Here is a 22,759-nt window from a genome sequence, read left to right on the forward strand (position 1 = left end):
TAGATAGGAAAGGCTCAGAAAGCCAACCTCAATTTCTTGAATCCTACAGGCAACACAAAGCATTCCTGTGGCTGCGCCCCAAACCTGGCAGGAAACCTGCACAGCAATCAACTCAGATAAAAGTTTTAAGGTGAAAGAAACAACTTCCTTTACAGATAGTGCATATATATAGGGTGATGTGTGTGTGTGGGGGGGGGGGGGGGGGGGGGCGCCACCAAACCACCAAAACACTGGTGCAGAGTAGTTAATTCATACCCTAGATTAACAAACCCCCGATACTAATACTCACCCCAAACCTTTCACTCAGCCTGCCTCTCCCCTTTTCTCCTCAATTTGGTCCCCTCAAACCTGGCAAGAGAGACTTCAAAAGGGCCGAAGGCAAGGAGCTACCAGCAAAGGTCCGTCAGGGAGGCAGCTACCAAGGCTTTCACCCTCTCTCACCACCTTGCTTGGAAGACAATCTTATGTAATCCTTTAGCAGAGGTTATATAGCATTTTTCAGCTATGGTTGGGAACAGATTTATTGAAGGAATTGGAAGCAGTAAAATGGAGAAAAAGACATGCTGACCAGACTCCTACAGTGTTTTTCAACACATTAACACTTGTCAGTGAGGACAGATGATTATTATTGCTTCTCTTATTGAAGACACCCAGTTTTGACTTATGAAACCTGAACAAAACCCAAACACATTCAAGCATAAAACTGGCATGTGAGCTCTCCCCACTTGGCGAGTGCCATGACCTAAAGGACTTCTAAGCACCAATCTGGTCTTCTTTATGTATCACCTTGTCAACACACCAGCTGTCTTTCAATTCCAGTTTGCCAGTGCACACCTGAAGATGTAACCATCTCAAGGAGCCCATTTAAGGCATCTCCTACCATGCTGGATGCATGATATGTAGCACCACACTAGTATCTGAGCTTCAATCTATGTGAAGTCCAACACAGCACCAACTCATGCTCTGATTGCTCACGTCAGAGGCAGATAGAGGGCACCCAGACAGCTCCCATTCACCGAAGGCTGTAGTTCAGCTCATCACTGTGCTGGTATTACATAACTTAAATGACCCAAGCTGGCAGGCTCCATCCCTCATAATTACTGACAGGGCGCAGCAGCAGACTGTAGTGCCATCATGGAAATGAAGCTGGCTGCATCAATTCAGAGAAACTTCTCAATTGCATAGTAAGCCGCTTGCTTAATTATTCAACAGCAACTGGTAATTTATTGTACTAGTAAAGCCTTTCTTTCCCTTTGGTACTTCAAACACCAGTGTTCCCACTCTGTTCCTGGCATAACAGTTCAAATTGTACTCTCATTTTTGCACTAAGGTAACTCCGGATCAGCTCTTTTGGAGCAGCTCAAAGTTACTGGGCAGTAAACTGGAAAAGTAACAGAGAAAAACTAGGTCATGAGGATTTTGGATTGAGACTAGAGAGGCTCCATTCAAATGCTGGTACAATGTCTGGTCTGGGCTGCCTTTCATTTAGGTTTCATCACAAGAGAACACCCAAGAAATGAACTGTAGGCTGGTCCCATAAAATAGTTTTTACTGAGCAAGACTGAGTGTTCAAATTCCAACCCCTATATTACTCTGGGTACCATGTGCTTCCTTTATTCTCCTTCTCTGCTACACCATCAGAACCAGTTGTATTATTCTGATTTACATATATTGGAAACACTCTGGATTAATTCACTGAAGGGAGTAAGGTAATGTAGAAAAATATTTATGAGTGTCACTGGGCTGTTAAATGTCCCTCTAGCACTTTAACATTTCCCTTTTTTTTTTTTTGAAGAAAGGAAGCTGTAAACATGAAAAGATTGTTCTTTTTAAGTTAATTGCATAATAACAGCACATTTGCATACAGATATTTAATACACCATGCTAGTAGAATACTGTTAGTAAACAAGAGTTTCATGTTTTGTCTAATGGAATCCCGAGTCCATCTAATTTACCCCATTAGATAATGTCAGCTCTCCAATTGCAGAATATACATACAGCATCTGTGCTATTCTCCAGCTCCTTCTGAGCCTTCCATCAGCTCCCTAATTTGTTTAGTGCCTTTTCAGCTCCAGTCGTATCTTGTGCTATCATTAATGAAAAGCCTATTGTGTCTGGATGGTTTCTAACGGTAAAAAAAAAATATGTCAGGAAAGCATAATTGTATTATATTCCCTCAGATAAAACAAAGTTATCTTGGAATATTACTGAAGGTAGCATTCTCCTGCTTTATTAACTATCTGGTAGAATTTTAAATGATGGTAATCATAATACATGTGAATACGACACAGTTTATGCACAGGAAGAGTCCTCAGAGGGAGGACATCCCCTTGTCTTGGTTCAGCAAGGTGTTCTGAACAACTTCTGTTATTTTGTTAACAGATCTATCTCAGCTGTCACATCAATTGTGCAAAGTTAGGCCAGATGCTTAGGTCAGATGAGCATTTTATTGTTTACTGTGTAATTCAAGAAACTCAGCGTTCATCTCACTGACATGACATCTGCTTTAACTTCTGTGTGTGGCCTTATAAAAAGACGATTCAAAACGTTATTCTTCTAATGCAATGGGTTTCATGCAGTAGTATGTGGGTTTGCAGGCAGTCTGATAAAGAGTCTGCAGGAAGTACTCCAGAAAAGCAAGTTTTTCTATGCCCTAAATTTCTAAGGCATTCACAGTAGGAAGCAGGAAACAAAATGAAAATCAAGAAAAATCTTAGACAAAAAGAACATCAGAAAATTTCACCATAAGGATAGTTTAATGAGGTTGGATGAAAAAAACAACTAACAGCCAAAGAAATTTAATCTCTAGCTCTCAAATGGCACACTAAACTCCAAGCTTGTTTATTACCAAGTAACTCAAATTCCCTAGTCACAGCAGTTTGGGATAAATTTAGCGCTTAATCAATTTGGTAAAACCTTCCCACAGGGGAGCATTCATTGGGGAACTCAGAGCTTCCCATGAAATACCAGTCTCACCCATGGGACAGAGTTCAGAAAGCTGTCAGGCTTGTTGTTTAGTGTCCCTCAAATTTAAATTCTGACTTCCAAAAGCCAGCATACCTTGAAATCCTGAGACAATCTGGACGACATCGTCATAGACCATCAGAGTAGCTGAGCGTTCTGGAAGAAGGCCGAGACTCAGTGAAGAAAACACTGTGGGAGAGAAGGGGTTTCAGTGGGGTACATTTGAATTTTTATAAACATAACCCAACAACAACACTTCCTTCCTTCTACATTTCTGCAAAAGCAGGCCACCAAAACTATTACAATCGTATTAGATACATGGCAGAAACCATGTGCATTTTTTAAACCAGGCAAATATTATGGAACTGAACATCACCTACTCTGTGACTCCTGCAAGCCATGTATGATCGGTCACAGTGCAGAGGAGTGCAGTATAATAAAGCAGGGTGTTGGTTATAACTCCCAGCTCCACAGAAAGACTTGTCATTACATAAAGAGGAGTGAAACACTAACTCAGTCTGACTGAATTATTTTTCTGCACTTCTTACCTCAGGAAGATATTAGTGAAATTTAACTTTTAAATACTCTGAGATGCTTACATAAAAAGTTATACAGAAAGGCAAAGTATGATGAATAAATCTGAATAATTTGCTTTAAAATACAGCATGTCCTTACCAAGTCACCACCTACGCTACAGAAGTGCTATATATAGAAGAACTACTGGTATGAAAGGGGACACGTAAATGGTATTTGGTGCAAGAAATCATCTTGCAAGAACCTCCTTTGCAACTTGGTACTGACATTTCTCAGGGGCTGTGTCCGCAAGCACACACATCTTTGGAGAGCAAAGAACACGATACAATTTCATGCTGAGTTGTTCAGACCTAGAAGACCAGAAATATGTATGGAATTCGCCACTGAGCACACCTGACTCCCACATCCACAAAACCAGCAAGAAGTAGACCTGACTGCAGTCTACTGCATGGCTTTCAAAGACAGAAAGCCGAAGAAGCTTAATGCAAACTAGTAATTTTTGGTAACTGGGCAACATCCCACATTTTCTCCTGGAAAGTATTCATGCCATTCTGAAGTGACCACAAGCTAAGGAAGAGATTTCCAGAATCGATTAATAAAAGAACAGCATACTATTTTCTGGGGTTTTTTCAAGTTTCATAATTTTTCTCTGAATTAATAGGTATTATTTAATCCAAGAGACCATACAGATATTAGCTACAAATAGGGAGACTGTAGACTATTTCTATTTTAAGAAAATATATTATCTTTTCAAAGATGGGAAATTTTAGTGTTTGGGAGAAATATAGGAGAAAGAAGAAACTAGGAGAAACAGACTAATAAGGACTGCCATCTAATAGATGGTCTTAACATCATACAGGAACGTTAAAAAAACCCAAATGAGTTATCACAAGCACTGCTGAGATTCTTCTTTCCACCACTCTACATGTGAAACAGATCGACACACCAGGCAACGCAAGAAAGAAAGCCTAGTGTAAGCAGCACTAAGGCCACACAATTACAGAACTTGTTTGTCTTTACTCCAATAACTTAATTTGTATGAAGAAAGCTAATATAATTTAGACACCCTGGGGAGCTCAATACATTAAACCATGCCAACATCATCATCTATATATGCCAGACTATAATGCATATATAATCTCTCAAATTCCCTTGAGCTTTCCTGCACAATAATTTCTCAGCATGACAATGCAGAAAGTCATAGTTTGTAAGGCCAGAAGGATGACTGTGATGATCCAGTCTTACTCCTGTGTAACTGCAGCCTTCCCTGAATTAATTACTGCTTCAGATTCAATAGCTTGCTTAAACTAGAAAGCATGTTGTAGGAAAATCTATAAAATTTTATTTTAAAGGTGTCTAGTGGTGAAGAATGCACCACAACATCAATGTTCCACTAAATAATTGTAAGTGTAGTTAAACGATGCGCCTTTTACCCATCAAAATGTATTGAGGTTAGACTTCCAGCCATTTGATCTTCTTTGTATACAAGCCTGCTAGACAGAAGAATTCTCTCTTACATGTTTCCTATTCTCTATGCGGGCACTGATGGGCTATGATCATGTTACCCCATGAACTTTCTGGTGAACAAAACAAATTAAGCACTTCCAATCTTTCCTTGTAAGCCCTGTTTTCTAATCTTTTAATCACTCCTGTCATAGCCCTGCAGTTTTAAACATTTTTCTTGTAGCGTGGATCCAGAACTGGACACACATTTATTTCCCTGAGTGGCTGAACCAAGGACAAGTTCTGAATACTATACTCCACCTTCTCAATCTTTATTTTACAGCTAGGAATCTGATTATTCTGCTTTCCTGCAGTGTTGCATTGGGAAGTTATTTTCAGTCATTCATCTACCATGACTCACATGTCTTCTGCAGAGTCACTGCTTTCCAGATGAGCTCTCCTCTCCCAGAAATACCACACGCATTTCCCCTCCTAGAACTACATTTCACCACAGCAAATACCAGCTTTGACTGACCCTACTAGCCAGCTTGACCTGCGCTGCATCAGCAATTTCTCTCTTCGTTGCACACACTGCTCAGAAAAATGTCCTCTTAAATAGGAACAACCAGGCACATTTTTTCTTCTTCCAAATTATTTGTATCTACACATAACTAAGAACAGATAGAGAAGTACATCTTCCCATGAACACTTCAACAACTCAAGTGATGTTAAATTAATGAACTGTTAATAAGTGGAGTCATGGCTCTGCTGATAAATAGTTTAATGGAAGAAGAGATCTTTAATCTTTTCCTCCTACCATTTATCACTATGTAAATAAATAATCCTCCTACTTAAGTGGTTAAGAGCTAGTAATTATTTTGGTTAATATAAGAAAAGTTCGTTTCTGACAAATTATGAGAACAGAAATTCCTTGATGCCTACCCCTTAAAACTACTACAATAACATCATGAGTTCAGTGGCTGCATGGTGTTTCAGTGCAAGATATGTAACTAATGCAAACTGACTGTCATGGGAGATTCCCAATCCTTTGGCACAGTCCTGCTACAGCACTTCACACAACACCACCCTACAGCTCTCAGACCTATTCCCTCCTCACAGTCAGCATTTCCACTTTTGAAGTAAATGTGTCCATAGCTCATTTCCCACAGCACACAGGGCAGCCCGTTAGCCTGAGCCACCACTGTACGTGGGATGCTGCTCAGAATGGTGTTATCTGCTCTGTACAGTGACAATGACTAGTACTGTTCAAAATGCATTTTGGGAAATGAGGATGCCTCTCTAAGTAAGTCCCCACTGCAGAATTGAGATTTAAATATACTGCCTGCTGCCCATCACTCACCCCAGATTAAAAATAACAAAAGGCAACAAAACCTCCATGGTTTTCAAAACTTCCGCAGTGTGCTGGGTACAAGCATGATCCGATATGCATTTAAATACAGGGCATTTAAATAAGAACAGTTCTTGGAAAGTTTTTTAAAGACTATAGGCATCTTAGTCAATACAAAAAATAACAGTCTACGTATCTTGGCCTTGAAGTTTTTATATCATGTCCCTTTGAAGGAGTAATTCAAAGAACAACCCCATTAAATCTACATGGGGTGTATCAAGTTGTAACTTGTTGTTTCTTTAATCAAAGAAAGTACTAAGTTCAAGGTACAGAAAGCAAAATAAAGGATTCTACTACCAATTAATTAAATAGATAGCAAACTGTCTGACAGCTTCAATGGGGGAAGATCAGAGGTGAAAGGAATCTACTTTCCAAATTAAGCTCATATTTCAGCTGCAGAAAGAAAGATTTTCTGGAAGCTGTATACAATTACTGCTCTTTAAACTTCAATGACTTATCAAAACAATAATGCCATGCTTGATTCCCTTCCCTCCAAATCAGTATTTAAGAAAAAGCAACAATCAAAAACCCTAACAAAACAAACTTCAGGTCATTGAAGAGTATGTTGCATTCAAAAGATCTGGGGTATGAATCAGAAAAGATATGAGATACAAGGCAAGAAAAGGTTATGGCTTGCTTTTATCACAGACAATTGTGTCTTAAGCAAGTACACGATGTATGTTGGGGAAGGTGCACTTCACTTTAAGCAGAACAAAACACAAAGGAAATTTCTAAAGAGAGCCACAGAACAACTGTGGTTGGAAGGAACCTCTGGAAGTCACCTGTTTCAACCCAGCAGGGCGGTGTCCAGTTGGGTTTTGAATACCTTTAAAGATGGAGATTTCACAAATTTCTGGGCAACCTGTTGCAACCTTAGACAACTCCTGCTGTAAAGAATGGTTCACCTCTATTTATCTTTAAGTCTCCTTGCTGCAACTCATTTGAGCTGCTTCTTATTCTTTCACTACACACCTACAAGCCTGGCTTAGTCTTTGCTATAGCTCCATTAGATAGCTGGGACATGTGACAGAAAACAGTGGAGAAAATGTGAAAGAAGTCAGTCTTATCTGAAGCAAGTAAATGCAGTTAAGTAAAAAGCAAGTTTTTGCACAATTCTGGGTTAGAAGAAATTAGAATTCCTCTGTCCATGTGAATATATGTCTGCTGGTTGACCTTGTGGCAAGCCACACAGTCCCTCTGGCTACACTGATATTAATAAATAGAAGAGAGCCAAGGCATGGGATTGAACAGGGTCCTGTGATCAGTTATACCACTATATTAGTGCACTTAAAGCCTGACCAGGGCTTTATCAAATCTGAGGTGATATTTAGGTGTGATTTGGGTATAATACAAGCCTGGGACTATTCCAAACTACTTTGACCCTAAATGTGGCTGGGGATTAGAGAAAAAGCAGATGAAAACTGGGGATATGACCTTCATCTAGATCTTGTATCTCAAGGTCTGAAAGCCACCCTCAATCTGTTTATTCAGCAGTACAGAAATAGTCTGCATGACTCAGTTGCCCCTCCTGTACAGCTAATGCAAAGTCTCCCACTCCCCGCTCTGAGGCACTGTGATTAGAACTAACATGTAAGCATGACTGTTATATCCCTTTGCTGCGGAAGAAACAAACCATGCTAATTAAGTTAGAAAAGAAATCCTTACATCTGGATAACATAACTGCATATTAAAACTGTCCTATGGATATGGCCAAGAACCAAAAGGCCAGGAATTTTTTGTACACTACAGCCTATGGTGCAACAGTTGTACCTCCACCTTGGGAGAGAAAGGAAAAAGTACCTCACAGCTGCTGAAACAAAGCACTTGGAAACAGAGTGCCCATAAAGAAGAAGATCTGGAACAGATTTGTATGTTCTGCGGAGCTGTAAGAGCACCAACAGTTGTTTGAAAACTGACACAGCACTGTATCAAGGACAGCCAGGAGGAAAGCAAATCCCTGCACAGCCCTGATGCCACAGTTTTACTGAGGAAGAGACCCTGCTTTTTTTTGAAACACACAGATGTTCTTCCTCCCACCCAGGATCACAAGCATTAAAACACATCATACAGAACTGTGTAACTTCCTTTAGATGCAAATTCTTACCTCAGAACAAAAATAAAGATCTCTTACCAGGCAATCTTACAGGTTTCCATGGTGCAGAATTTGGCACATATGCATGTTTACTAGCAGTCACTATCAGCTGATTGCCCAACTTATACTGAAACTTGAGGAAGGCAGTGCCATCTGCTCCCGAGGTTCCAGATGCAATGGAGATCTGGTTGGTAAAAATCTCAATGAAGGCTTCAGTTACTGGCTGATGTGTGCTGGCATCGCTTACTTGGACCTTCAGCGTTACTTCTGTAATGACAAACAACCACAGCAATTATCGTCCAAAAAGCTTCTGCAGGAGGCAGCAATTAGAACATGCTAGCACACCAACGACCAAAAAGAGACGCGGGGCTCAGTGCTAACCTCTCATACTCTGGTGTCAACCATGACCCCCTGTCCTGGCTTGAACTTCTCCAATTTGGGCAATCACTATCTAGAGACGCTGCGGGTTCTACCACAAGCCAGACCAGGTCCTGAATTACTGCCCTGCTCCCACTGTGGTGGCATCTATATTCCACCTATGACCCACATGCAGCTGGGCAGCACATCACCAGGGGCAGGCACTCTTCCCTTTGACGGACAACGTATCAATCTCACAGTAGCATCAGAATTTTAAATGCACGTGCAATCGATCATCACATCTTAGTCACAGATAGCACAGCATCGTAACTCTCTGCAAGGTCCCTGCCTCACCGTGCTTCTGCTCCAGCCAGTTGCTTCCAGCAGCGGTGCGGAAGAGGGAAAGGCTGGAAGCAGGCTGTGCTCCCTCACCCCTTCCCGAAAAGATTTCTCTTTCTGCAAGAGGAAATCTGCTGTGATGGAAGCCCAGGAAGAAAGCAGGCAACAAAGCGGGCTGTGTGATGGGAGAGACTGCCCCAGCTGACACAGCACTTCCCTGGTGATGTCTAACCAAGGCAGCGAAACCCCACAGGATCAGGTCCTTGAACACAAAGCACAGGATGACGCAGTGGGATGCAGCGTGGCAGCAGTGAGTGAGAGAACACTTCCCCCCGCCTCTCTGCTCACTGGCCCTTCTGCCCAAGGGGCAGCAAATGCCACTAAACCTACTGATACTAGCAGTCAGCCCTGACAGCACTGTATTGCTTGTCCCCAAAAAAGACACGTGGGTGTAAGAAACAAAGAAGTAACTGCTAAGGCAGTCAGGAGAATCTTGTAGACCATTCTGTTGGCTTCTGGCTACATGTCTACATTTTCCTTGAGTAATTTGCAATTTTTCCAGAAACTAATTACTTGTTTAAACGTTTCCAGATGTACAGTATTTGTCCACTGCAGGGCACTCCTACAACTAAACCATGCATTGTGTCACCAGGCTTCTGTTACATAAAGTGGAGTGGCTTGTGCAAGACAGTCCCTCTGGAAGGCATTCCTCCATATCCACGACTGTTTTTCTGTTCCTCCAATAGTTCCTCTGCTTCATGCTCTCAAGTAGCAGCTGTTGTCTTTCTTCAGTAACTATGATATAAATGCAATGCTGTGTTAAAAAGACCTAGTAATGGTTCAGTGCCTCCACCATGCCACGCCTTGGATTTTTTACAGTCAAGGCAACTGTAAATTGTTCTCCTAAATGAGTACCTACCCCTCTCTTTTTTTCTTCTCTCCCACTCTCCCCTTTCTCTTGTTCTCATCCCATATCTTTGGAAATTCTGTTGTTTTTGCGTGGAGTCCCCTAACTCAGCTTACTCTATTCCCCAAGGCAGTAGAAGATATTTTGCAAACTCCCTTTTTGCATCAGGGGAATTCAGCTGCTAACAAACAGGATGCTCACACTCCATGCACAACTCATTTCTTCCTGTATTGCCCAGAAAAGAGACCAGGATCTCCTCTTCAGAATTATTTAGAAACAATACATTAGCTCCTACGGAACAGCACTAGCAATACAGATCTTTTATCTCACTACCATGCATTAGGATTTTCAGACTTTGGTTTAAGACCTGAGCCAGCAAGACTAACAGCAAAGAAGGGAACAAAATCTGTTGTGAATCTGAACAGTGAAATGACACAACTGAGTAGGTTGAGAAACATATTGCAACAATGTAACATTTTAAAAGGATGTCGGGGCCTAATACACAGCTATCAGCACCTCTGTCCTAAGGGCATTACAACCAGAAAGATACTGGGCCCGAAGCGGAGACCTTCTGTCTGAACCCTACAGTACAGAAAATGTAAGTATCAGGCAGCCCTGAACAAAAACCCCATTAGAGAAATTCATCATCATCGCAGCCTTCACTTCATAACTTGGCAAGGGAGGATGCCAATTTAGAGGGGATCAGCATGAAATAAATTCTAGCTATTAAAGATTCTGGATTTGTTCCCAGTTTTGCATTTAGTAGTCAAAGAAAAAACATATACTGAAAAACAGTGTCCATACACCCTGGTGTGCATGTGCAGAATGCCTCCTTAGAAACCTTGCCCTGACCACCAAGCTACTTGTGAAATCCTGTGCACATGAAGGCAGCCACATTAATCAAAGGAGGAACACATATGTCCTCTGTGTGTTTACAAACTGTACGTGTATTTACAAATGTGAGGGCAAGAACCAATATAAGTTTTTATTTTCAAAATGTGCAGGAAGAAGACACTTGGATCCAAAGCCAGAGAGTGGTGCTGTTAGTGTTTCCTGCTTTGAACTGACTAGCAAAGAGGTCTGAAGAACAGACGCTGTTAAGAGTAATGGGTCGTGCATTGAAGAGAAGGCAGAAAAAGCAGGGGAACATGACCAGCTTAGTGTTGTGGTTAGCAATTTCAGTAACATGAAGTTTGGCCTTTTCTAAAACAATCACATATAAGAAAGAACCAAGGAGCTCCAGAATATTAAATACTAATCAAGAAGGATGATCTGAAAACAGCAGAAGTATTGAATCTATTTAATCCCTTACAGGCATCCAAAGTTTTAGAACTGGGACTACTGCTAAAATGGATCAAGAGATAAAAATTATAAACAAAAATTCTGTGTATACATAAATCCAGCTCTCTCTTCCCAAACAAGAGAGCTAGCCACGGGTATCTCCAGCTGGAAATTCCTTTAGCCTTTACTCTACAGCTATATAAGGGCTTCTCTCTTTCTTTCTTCTGATAATCTTCTTTCTCTTCTTCTTCTTTCTCTCTTTCTGATAAAGAAGGATAAGGAAAAGGGTTTCCAAAGCCCTGTTTTCCAAATGGAAACAACTAAGATCATCACCCAAGATGGAAGACTGATGTCCTGAAAGGCTACAGACTGGAACTCCTGCACCAGATCACAGTCTGTAGATCAGACACTGCGCTTTTCTCTCCTCCTCTTTAATATTTAGACTTGCCTTTTTTTTTTTTTTCTCTCTGAGAAGATGCAGAAAATCCTAGCTGTGTGAACAAGCTTAATTCCTTTTTGTGTGCTGTCTTCCCTGACATACACGTGAAACGTACACAACTTGCTTAATTCAGGGCTTTCTCCCACGCAACAGCTCCTTTTGCTTCTTATCTAATGCAGCAGTGAAGTCATGAACACTAAACCTGCATTATCACAGTAATTTCCACAGCAATAGAACGATCACAAGCTTGAAACTGGAGAGAAATTGAAGAAGAAAACCTCTAAAACACTGAGAGTGATGAGAACAATCTACAGAGACTACTATAAAAACTTAAAAGCTACACAGTAAGTTTCAGAATTGTCAGGAGATCTGCAGGCACTTCTTGAGGAGCAGCAGGACTGAAGAAGGGAAAGAAGAGAGCTGAGTAAGGACAGGAAGCGACACAAGATCAGTCTGACCTCAAAGTCACGGGGAGGTCTTAGACCAAAGCATTAGAAAAATTTAAAGAAGTATTTAATTAGAAAACGATGCTTAGAAGACTCATAAAGCTAAGGAATAGAATGTTTTAAAATACCTGGCTGATACATCATTCCTCAGTTTTACAGCCTCCCACAGCAAGGAGCTCTCACGGAACGAAAGATACACGAGCTCAGAGAGGGAAGGACATCTGCACCTAAGCCAGGAATGCAAGGGAGGCAGGGAACCGAATGCACCACAGAAGATGAACTCCCAGAACATGAACTGCTGAAGAGAAGAGAAGTGTGCTTCATTCTCCCACTGATTTGTGGTACTGTCGTGCTTTCTATTATTTATTACAGCAGGAATATTTACTGACTACGTTCTGAAAGAGCTTTGCCCGGTGCTACCAGTGAGGTGCTGCAGGAAGGAAGGTGACATGAAGGTGCACAGTGCTGATGTTTCCTCATGGCAGAGTGAAGCAGAGGTAGCTGGGGGGCCAGACCCCAGACTGATGAGTTCACCCAGGAGAGCTGTGATGTCTCTCACTGCCCCAAACAGGCCAGCTTCATTCAGGACAGCTATGCCGAAGCCTGTAACCATAATATACCTGGCTCCTGACCAGCATGGTGTGACCATGACTCTTCAGACCTGGGCTGTCTGGCACATGGTTCCCAGTTGGCTTGGATCACACCACAGATGGGCATAGGTAGAGCCAGGGTCATTTGTCTGCATCACCAGCACAAGCCCTGCCATTATATTCCTACAAGAGCGTTTCATGTCCAAAGCGAGAGCTACTTATGTTAACTGATCATTTCCAAGAGACAAATCACAGGGAAAAGATATCCCATCTGGATCTGCAAAAAGCCTATGTCCCTGTCCAGCACTGCTCACAAATGTTAAATAGCTCAGGTCTTCTGTGCAACTCTGGCTTCGTGGATCCCAAAGCAAAGTGGGAAAAGAAGGGAAGTGGGAAAACAGCAAATCCAGGGTGACATCCCACAAAGAGATAAAGGATGCTGTCCACATGTACTCAAACAAGCAGTCTAGCCTAAATCTCTTCTCATATAGTTATGTTCTTTTGTCTTCTTTCAGCAATCACATCTTGCTTTTTAAACAAGCACAAACCAAAAATACTACTTACAGTGAAAACAGCTGCTTAAGTGCAACTCCCAGTTTTCTAGTACTAAATTTATTGTCAGCTATATAAAACCACCCCAGCATCTCCACGCTTATAATTTGTGAAAGTGAAATAAAAAAAAAAGACCAAAAACCCCTTACATGTTGGTGTTTCAATCCAGAATCCCATCTGTCATCTTAATCTGATTTTTGAGATTTTACTAAGTCTAAACTTTCTCTGAGCAATCCTTCCTGTGCCATCTGCTTTATGAACCACACTGCCTCCTCTGAAACACAAGTAACCCTAAAACAAAGACTTCTGCAGCTGAAACCCCTCTTAAGATTCACAACTGCCTTTTATATTGCTGTGAAGTCCAAGTTCGGGAGAAGTTTCCTTCAGAACTGGTATCATTAGTGCTGTCTGCTATAACCAAACTCCTCAAATGTGAAAAGCATCATTTGGGATTTGTTTTGTTGGGGATTTTGTTTGGGGTTTTTAATAAAAGTTAAATGTTACATAGAAAGAAAAATCCTGAGCGATGGCAAACTGTCAGATCTCAAATACTGAAATAAACAGAGAAAAGTTATGACACAGATTAGAAGTCAAAGATTACAATCTTATTTAGGTCCCAATCCTGCAATTCTGTTTCTGTGCACACACCCCTCCACCAGGCAGAGTCCCGCTGACGTCTGCTGGACAGATGATCTCTTTTGGGAACAGGCTGACACATGCAGCCGTTACCACTTATCTTTTCCTCTGGCTTCCCCTACCCATGGATAATGTCAGGAAAGAGATATTGAAATTATCTGGGCTTTGATTAGAGAAAGAAACCTTCCTGCTCATTTAAAAAATGCCATTATGAGCTTTATTTAAAATAAAACTGTATCCTCTGCTCTGATTGAGCTTACTGGCAATATGCCTGGTTTTGAATCCTACGTGCCAAAAGGATAAGCCTCTCTGCCTCTTAACCTTTTGCCCATGTGCAAGGTCACCCCTTAGCCAAACAATAGGATTTTCCTTTATCTAAAGGAAAACGAGGAGTGTTCCCCAGCCCCTAGCCACAGATGCTAACTCGAGCACTAACACACTGCATCAAGAAAGCTCTACTGATAATTAAGCTTCAAAATAGTAGCAGAGTTAATTCATATGACAAAAAAGGGAAACATGTATGTAAAATCCCTCCAGAAACACGGAGACTCTGCTCTTCACTGACAGGGCCACCTGAAAAGTAAGTTCACATGTACCACCTCAAATGGCAAACTATGCATGCTTGCAAAAGACTCACAGCAAAGATGATGCCATTCACTGTTCAGAAGAGGCTCTGGTCCATGTTATAGGAAAACCAGTAGCGCTACAGAGCCTTCCCCTTCACCACAGGTGACCAAGGTCTCAACCTGAGTGAGCGTCTGCCACTGGTTTTCAGGGAACCTGACCACAGAGAAATGGGATGTGGGAGGTCTGCTTCTGCTCATCACCTGCTCAGAGACTCTGAGATTCTGCAGTCCCTGGCAGAAAGCAGAAAGATCCTCTCTTGTGTCCCCTGCACTGGTCAGTAAAGACTGCGTGACAGGGCTTGGCTTTCTGGCACAGACTTATAAAGCAGAGGGGTTCAGAGAAGAGACACACAGAAGTCCAGGGGAGAGGGAAGCAGCCCTGGGACAAGTCACCTGAAGAACCTGACCTCTTCAGTTACTGCAAGAGAAGGCTGGATCACTATGTGTAATGGGGAAACTGAAAAAAAGTTAGCTGAAGCCCTTTAGTCTTGCTGACAGAGGTACAGTGTGACCCAACAGCTGTACACTGAACTTAAGCAAATTCAGGCATCATTTCTTAGCAACAAGAGCACAGCTTACTCATACTGAATGACTATGGGAAGACTTTTTAATAGTTTTCATTTCAGTTCTAGGTGTTTAATTAAGACTTACAATTCATGTTTTCTTCTGGAGTTAACAGAATTAATGTTTGATTCTAGAACATATACAATGCCAGCTCAAATGGTTGCCTGTAGTGCTGCTTTTTAGCACTGCAGTCTGAACTTGCTGAACACTTCTCTGCTTTACAGGTCATGGGGAAAACTATCAGCACAGCCCTCTGTGTGACTATAATTAACTCTGGCACCTCAGAAGTCAAGAAAACTTTTCTACCTCAACTGAGTGCAACTTCTCAGGTTTTCTTTTATTGATTTCCTTTGCTCTTCCTCAGGGACAGCAGAGACCTGGTGCAACAGGAGCGGCGCAGTTTGGTCTCTTTGCTGGTGCAGAGAAGCCCCTGTGACACCCGACCGATGCATCATGCTCACCTCATCTCGGCAGACAAGCAGGATCCGGGGTTGTGGAGGAGGCTGCTCTTGGATGGCACTTAAGGGTTTTTTTTTCCTTCTCTGCAACAGTTTAATTCATCTGCATCTCCTTTGCCACTGTAAGTGCCTCAGGCAATGCTGGCACTGAGGCTGGCTCCTCTAGTGCACAAGAATTTAATTTCCAGAGGACTGAAATGGTTTAGCTTAACTAAAATAATTAGACTCAGTCCTCAATAGTCAAATAAAGCACAGTGGTCTGTGATATGACAGCTTAGACAGGTGCCCTACTTGCCTCTTCAGGTTTAAAATCCATTACACAAAGCATTTGGAAACTAAAATGATAAATACAATAGTTTATCTCGAAATACGTAATCTCCTAGTGATAATGCACACAAATTTTAATAAAGTGTCACAAAAGAAACTCTCAGATAAGAACTAGAGTGATTTATGCCATCTTCAGTGACAAACAGACTACCAGGCAACCATGGGGGAGGGCGGGGCAGTTAAAGGGTAATAAAGACATTCATCACACAACTGTCCAACCTTTAAAAGAGGTTTTGCATAACCTGACCTGCTAGAGCCTAGAGCATCACCACCAAAATTAATTTCTTGGAAAAAAAAGGTAGGAATTTCCTTTAATTAAAAAAGTGAGAGCTATATGCATAATGCCCAGATGAGACTCTGATACCCTATTGTTAAGTGATTAAAGGAGCACTTATAATTAACTTGAAACTCACACAGCTATGAAACTCATGAATAGCAATAGTTGCATTAACAGGTCTGCCTTTGATCTCTACAGGAACTGTGCATGACACAAACTAATTTCATTTCCAAACCTTGTCTTTCATACACAGAATTATAAAAGATACTGTCACGGAGTGCAGATGGAAGTTGAGTTTCAAAGCTTTAGCTTGCCACACGCATAACGCATGCTTTACAAAACATGAAGAAGTAATCCCTGCTTAAAACCCTCTTCTCCCTCCCCCCCCCCGCCCCCCCAACAGAGTCCTTTGAAACTCTGTTTGGAGATCGATATGGAATGAAAAGTTAATGCACCAATATTTTTCAGTTGCTGAGCATCAGAGCTCTCCACTGACTCAAACATGACCACAGCTGACTTTGCAACATCAGCTCTGAGGTTAACAACACACTGAGCTCAGCCTCTGCACAGTTTATACCTACTGCATCACCGGTTCAGTTTGGGGGAGGGCAGTCAGGGAAAGCTTGGATTTACTTAGCCATGAATGGACGTGTTAGATTTGCTTGGAAAAACTTTTCTCTAACTCTAATAGTAACAGTATGCATCTGATGAAAACAAATCTAAAGCAGATGTATTCCACATTTAAGCGAACTAGTGTACGTGCAATGGGGCAGGGAGGAGACAAGCACTTTTTTTTGCTTATTTCCCAGTAGCTTTAATTTTAGGCTTAATCTCTACTTATTTCCAAATCCTGTTGTGAAAGCAAAGCTAGGTGTCACTTTGGAAGTGTGTATTTTTACTTGTTTTTTTAAAACAAACTAACGTACCAATTCAAACAAACCCAGCTCAAGTGTCTGTCTCCATTCCTGCTGCAGTCTGCAGAGCAGACTTCTACCTTCACCTCAGCACCCCACTGACATAGCTAATGCAGGTACACAGGCAAACTCTTGCCTTAACATTGCATCCAGGCACTTACATGTTCTCTTTTTTTCAAATAACTATATTTGAAAAAAGTCAATTTAAATTCACTTCCTTACACTCCTTGAAGAGGTTATCCCCAGCTAGCTGACAGGAAAATTTAGCACAGTGAGGCCACACATGGTACAACCTCATTCCTGCAGCCCTGCCAGCCTGAGCAGAGAGCTCTGCAGGGTGATGGTGAGCTCAGTATTGCTGCTCACCCACTCCAGCACACTCTGGGGCAAAACCAGGAGCATCCCTTCCATTCCCAGCTCCATGGCCTGGCTGGGGGCTTCTGCTCTTCCTCTGGCACTGCTCTGCTACTCCTTGAACTTGTCACTGCACTGGTTCCATTTACTGTCCCAGCACAGCACCAGCCTCACAAAACAAATAGCTTGTTGCCAGGTTATCAGGTTGAACTGCTGAAGCAACACAGCCCCAAGTGCCAAAATCAGCAGAACGGGCAGGTATGGGGGCAGAGAGGCATCTAGTCTTCTGGCCAAGTGCAACACTGGTGGAGGAAGAGAGGAACTGGGACCACCCTGCTGGTTCACAGGCAATTAGGTCAGCTCAGCTGTACCACCTAACCATAGCCCAGGAGTCCTCCTCAAGTAACTGCACCCCTGCAGTCACACTGGAAGGATGCCTATCCCTCTCCTGGTTTAGACAAGCTTTAGGTCAGCATTTGCCATGAATATCTGCTGCCAGCCTTCACTCCATGTTAATCCCAAATAACGGCAGGCTGGCCACTTCCCAACCGTGGTACCTCTACCTCCATGTACCAGCACCCCGCAGTAACATCTCCTGACTCCATAAAGGCAGGATGCTTGGACAGTGCCAGGGCAAGCCTTAATTTGGAGCAGCACAGTGACACTATGCGGGGTTTGCCGCCACTCTTGAATACCCGAAAGTGTCTACCGCCATAGCTGGCATTTCTGTCTGGGTGGAGGGAGGAGGTTGCTGTTGATTCCTCCTGACCCTAAAAAGCATTCTTTCATTAGCATCTCTACATGCCAGTTGCCCTGACTTCTGGTTTCTCCTCACTTCAGCTTGCCTATATTGAAACTATGTTTTGCCTATTTTATCCTCAAAAAATATTTATTATATATAATTCAAAATTTTAGTATTTTTCTCTTCAAATCAATGTATATATTCATTCATTTGGAATAACTAAAAAAAAACAAACCCAAACAAAAAACCCCCACCTTAACCTGTGATTTAAGTCTTCTTCCAGATAATGAAGACTTTAAATAAAATAGGACCTGCTACAGTTCCTTTCACTGCAAAGCATCCCCAGCTTGACACACGGCCATCTGATTTGCCATTACCCTTTGTTTACTCCTTCATCCAATCTCAGTCACACAGAGGCAGCATTCTCGTCCAAGTTAATTAATTTTTCAATTAATGTTTTTTGAACCAGGCTGCTGTACTGTCAATATTTCAGCTGTGATGACTGCATGTATACGCAGAACATAACAACTGACTCAGTGACCAAAACTTGCTTCAGTTTAAATTACAACAGCAGCCACAGTGATCTCAATTCTTGGCAGGAGGTTAATTTTAGGGCTTTTAAGATTCTGTGAGAAATAAAATTTCTAACCAGACTAACCATGTGAATTTTTAAAAAAATTACTTTCTATTCACCTACACTGGAAGTCAATTATGCAAATCAAAAATTACTGGGTCTTCTACAAATTCACATCATAATTGGAAAGTACAGTTGTAGTTACACGTACAACATTCATCTTTTGTACAAAGTCACTTTATATAAAAACAAAAAGTGCCAATGACAAGGGGTTTGACCTGCTGCTCCTCCAGCTTACATTGTTTTCCATGTCTGGAAGGAACGCTGGAGCATACCTTCATATTACTTGGTCCCCTTGCAGCTCTGATTCCCTGTGGTACTTGTCAGAGTCCCACACTACCACTGCAGCTAGGAAACCAAGGTTTTCAACCTGGAGGTCCATGGTCCAGGTCCATGGTCCAAGCCTTGGGAATGTGCAAAAATGTCTTGGAGAAGCAAGTTTGTTTAGGCTGTATCACTGCTTGCCTGCAGTGGGGGTGCTGAAGGGGTTGGCACTCTGCTAAAGGACTCCTAGGCTTCACAAATCAAAACCCAACAAACCACAGCAGAAATGGCTGATCAAACAAATTGGTGAATTAACCGTTCTTTTTGGAGATAAATTTTAAAGTAAAATGCTGTGACTGGCCAACAAAGGATGGAGGGAGGAGACAGGCAAGGGCGACATGCCCTGAAGCTCAGGGAACAACGCAGGGTGTGACAGAGCAGGGCTGCTGCGCAGGAGCTGACTTTCTCTCCACACAGATGGGACCCAAGGGTGGCATTTGTTTTCAATGAACAACCATGGCAGCTGAGTGGACCCACTGACTACACAACAGTTGAGAGGGTAAAATATTTCTCATTAAAAAGTTCATTAAAAGTGAGTTCATTAAGTTGAGAATGTCTCCCAGACCAGCATGGGGAGGGAGTGTATACATGGCTCATCCCAGCACAGAGTGTAACTGAGCAATTAACAACAGAAATGCATAAATTCAGAGAGCAATGGGCTTGAGCTGGTTTCAGCCCATGGATTCCCTCTGGGCAGCTGGTGATGCCCAGCATCATAACAGCAAGTGTATTATAGAGACCAGCATCAGGTATCACACATCACTGCTGGGATTGAACTGTTATTGCCATTGCATATTTCCTACTTGCTAATTGCAATCACATTGGTATTGTTATTTCAGTATATTTTTTGTCCCTCTGCTAAACAAAAAATTTCACATAGCATTAAGTATCTTCAAATAAGTGCACTACATGTGAAAGACTATACCCTCCACGTGTGGCCTACCCAAAAGAAACCCATCAGAGAGTACAGGTCTCCTGACAAATGCTCGTATTATTTACCAGTTTGTCCATATGACAACAGAAAGCAGTTATTGCTTACACTCTGGCATGCACCCATTTCAGATATTTACAGCTGCAAACATTGCTCTGCTTACGTTCTCTCCCGCAGCACAGAAACCCTCAGATTCTTTCATTTTACCTCTTCTGTTTCTTATACTCGTGCTGCAAAACACACATCTGTTTAAAAGTAACACCCCCACCAAGGGCTGCTGGCATTCATAGTCTGACAAACACATCCACTTTCCCATTAACAAGCAGATACATAGCACTGAAAACATTCCAGTGGCGCTCTCTGCTTCCTTGGCACAGGCAGCAACATGAATATTTTGTAGGCCATTTAGTCTATGCATTAAGCAAGCATTTTAAAGTATTATACTGGTTTAAACAAACAGCTGTATGTTTGGAAAGTGATCTGCTGCGTACAAGCAATGTCTGAAGGGGAAGCAGGAGGAAGGGATTTCTATATAACCAAATCACACGGGCACTAAACTTATATACATGAGCTGCATTAACAGGATGTGCTGGGGGGGGAATCTGCTGGGAAGCCAACAAAAAAGTACCAATAATCAACTTCTGAAAGAGCAAAATATACTCCATTATGTTGTGTCCAAGATGAATATGTTAGCTGATGCAGGGTTCATGTACGGTATGCATACATGCGCACATAAATGTATGCTAAATTAAACTGAAAATACCAGGTACAGATAATCAGACTTAAAATAACTGCATTTACTTAAAGTTTCCTCTACACTATCAGTCTGTATCACTACCCTGAAACCCATTCTAACAAGAAGCTCACAGATAATTTCTTGTAGTTAAGAAAATACGCTTTTCACACAAGCATATAATCTCTCCCCCCCCTTACAATTAATTATCCTCTCACACTTACAAAGGAACTGCTAAGAAAAATAAGTGCACAACAGTTAAGCAAAATTTTACAAGAACCAACCCAATAAATATAAAACACATTCTATAATATTTAGTCATAAATACAATTCCAGTGAGTACTGCAGGATTGCCAGCCACCTTGTAAATACATAAAATAGAGATACAGAACCCTCATCTTTCCTTCTGAAATCTAACAGCTCTAGAATATCTATAAATAGCAATACATTCAGTGTCATTTCATGCTATGGATTGTATTTGACATACACTTCTCTGAACCACTATACACTTAATTTTACAGTTCAGATAATTTCAACACATCCTGTGGTTTGGGAAATTAACATTCTGCTATACAAAAATACGGTAATCCTCTTGATTTGCTAAACATATGTTCTAAATTAAGATTGCTCTTCAGTTTCTTCCCCCCCCCCCCCCCTTCACATTAAGGCCTGGGAAAAAAAACCTAAGCCCATCACCCAATGGATATGTGTGTGTGCATACACACACAGCATCCAGCAAGCAGTTTTACAGGAAAGCTGATGTATTTATTTCAACAACTGGCCTAATAACCCATGTGGCCAGTTACTCCCTTGAGGATACAACATTACTTAAAGGGAAGAATGAAAGGACAGCAGATTGCTATTATTGCTCAAAGCCAGCCCAAATTCCCAAGCAGTCTTGTGCTACCATACCAGCACGACAAAATTACACAGGCACATCAACATCATCTACCAGCATACATGTGGATGCAGTATAGAAGACAAAATAATTAAAAAATCGATTTCAAATTGCCTTAAATGGCAGCGTAGAACAGCACTATCTGCAGACTCAAGTTTCTCCCAGAAATGGCTGAGTTACACTAACGCCAAGATGTTCAATGCGAACAAGGATTTTAACTTCAGTGTAGGACCATTCAACCAGATACTCCCAACTGAGTGGGTACTTAACAAGAGAAATAGGGCAGCAAGTAACAGTCATTAATAGTTAATGCCAATGCAGCACCCTTTAATATCTGAACTATAAACTCATCTTTCTGGCCACTGAATTAAGACTAAAACCGGGAGGAAATTATTTTGCAGTTGTGTTCACATGGATCACAGAAACCTCCGGATCATAAGTAGCAATATGCAAACTCAGATGATTTTTGTTACCTGCAGCATCAAAGCCAAGCAAAATACACGTCATTCTTTTTAATGGGTTTGCTTACACACAAAACATTGCTGTCGTTTTTGAAATTCCTTTTTGTTACTGACGTGTCAAAGCTGCAGTAAGGTGGGTGGAATTTCTTAAAATCTCTTTTCAATTAGGAACCCCAGCAAACATACTTCCCAGAGCTACTGCTCCTATTCCCTTGGCAGAAAGGACTTGTAGAAAATCAAATAGGTACCTGTGTAGCATAACGGGTGAAATTTCATGGTTCACTTAGGGGTGCAGCACTAAACTTCCCATCAACAAACAGTGGTAGGAACAGATGGATTTGGGGGTCATAACCTACTTTTGCACCATGCCTATCCTTTTACACCAATTAGAGGTGTTTCTTGGCCAAATGCTCTGGGGACTACCTGTGACATCAGCTGTATCAAAGCTTGGATTCTGAAGACATGTGGCCTTGATAGTGCTCTCATTTCTGCTGCCCAGGCTAGGTCAGAGGGGATGGAAAGGGTCCA

General features: G+C 41.7%; 1 protein-coding gene across 1 annotated transcript in view; it reads right to left on the minus strand.

Moving 5' to 3' along the window:
- FAM171A1 (family with sequence similarity 171 member A1) overlaps positions 1–22,759 on the minus strand; it is a gene marked incomplete at both ends in the record, with an annotated part of 86,569 nt that overhangs the window by 25,754 nt on the left and 38,056 nt on the right. Inside the window, 2 exons of the mRNA XM_084279986.1 lie at positions 3,061–3,153; positions 8,481–8,708. Coding sequence (XP_084136112.1) covers positions 3,061–3,153; positions 8,481–8,708 — 321 coding nt within the window. The remainder of the gene's footprint in view (positions 1–3,060; positions 3,154–8,480; positions 8,709–22,759) is intronic.

This window comes from Gallinula chloropus (genome assembly GCF_964237585.1).
Source record: "Gallinula chloropus genome assembly, chromosome: 2".
Lineage (NCBI taxonomy): Eukaryota > Metazoa > Chordata > Aves > Gruiformes > Rallidae > Gallinula > Gallinula chloropus.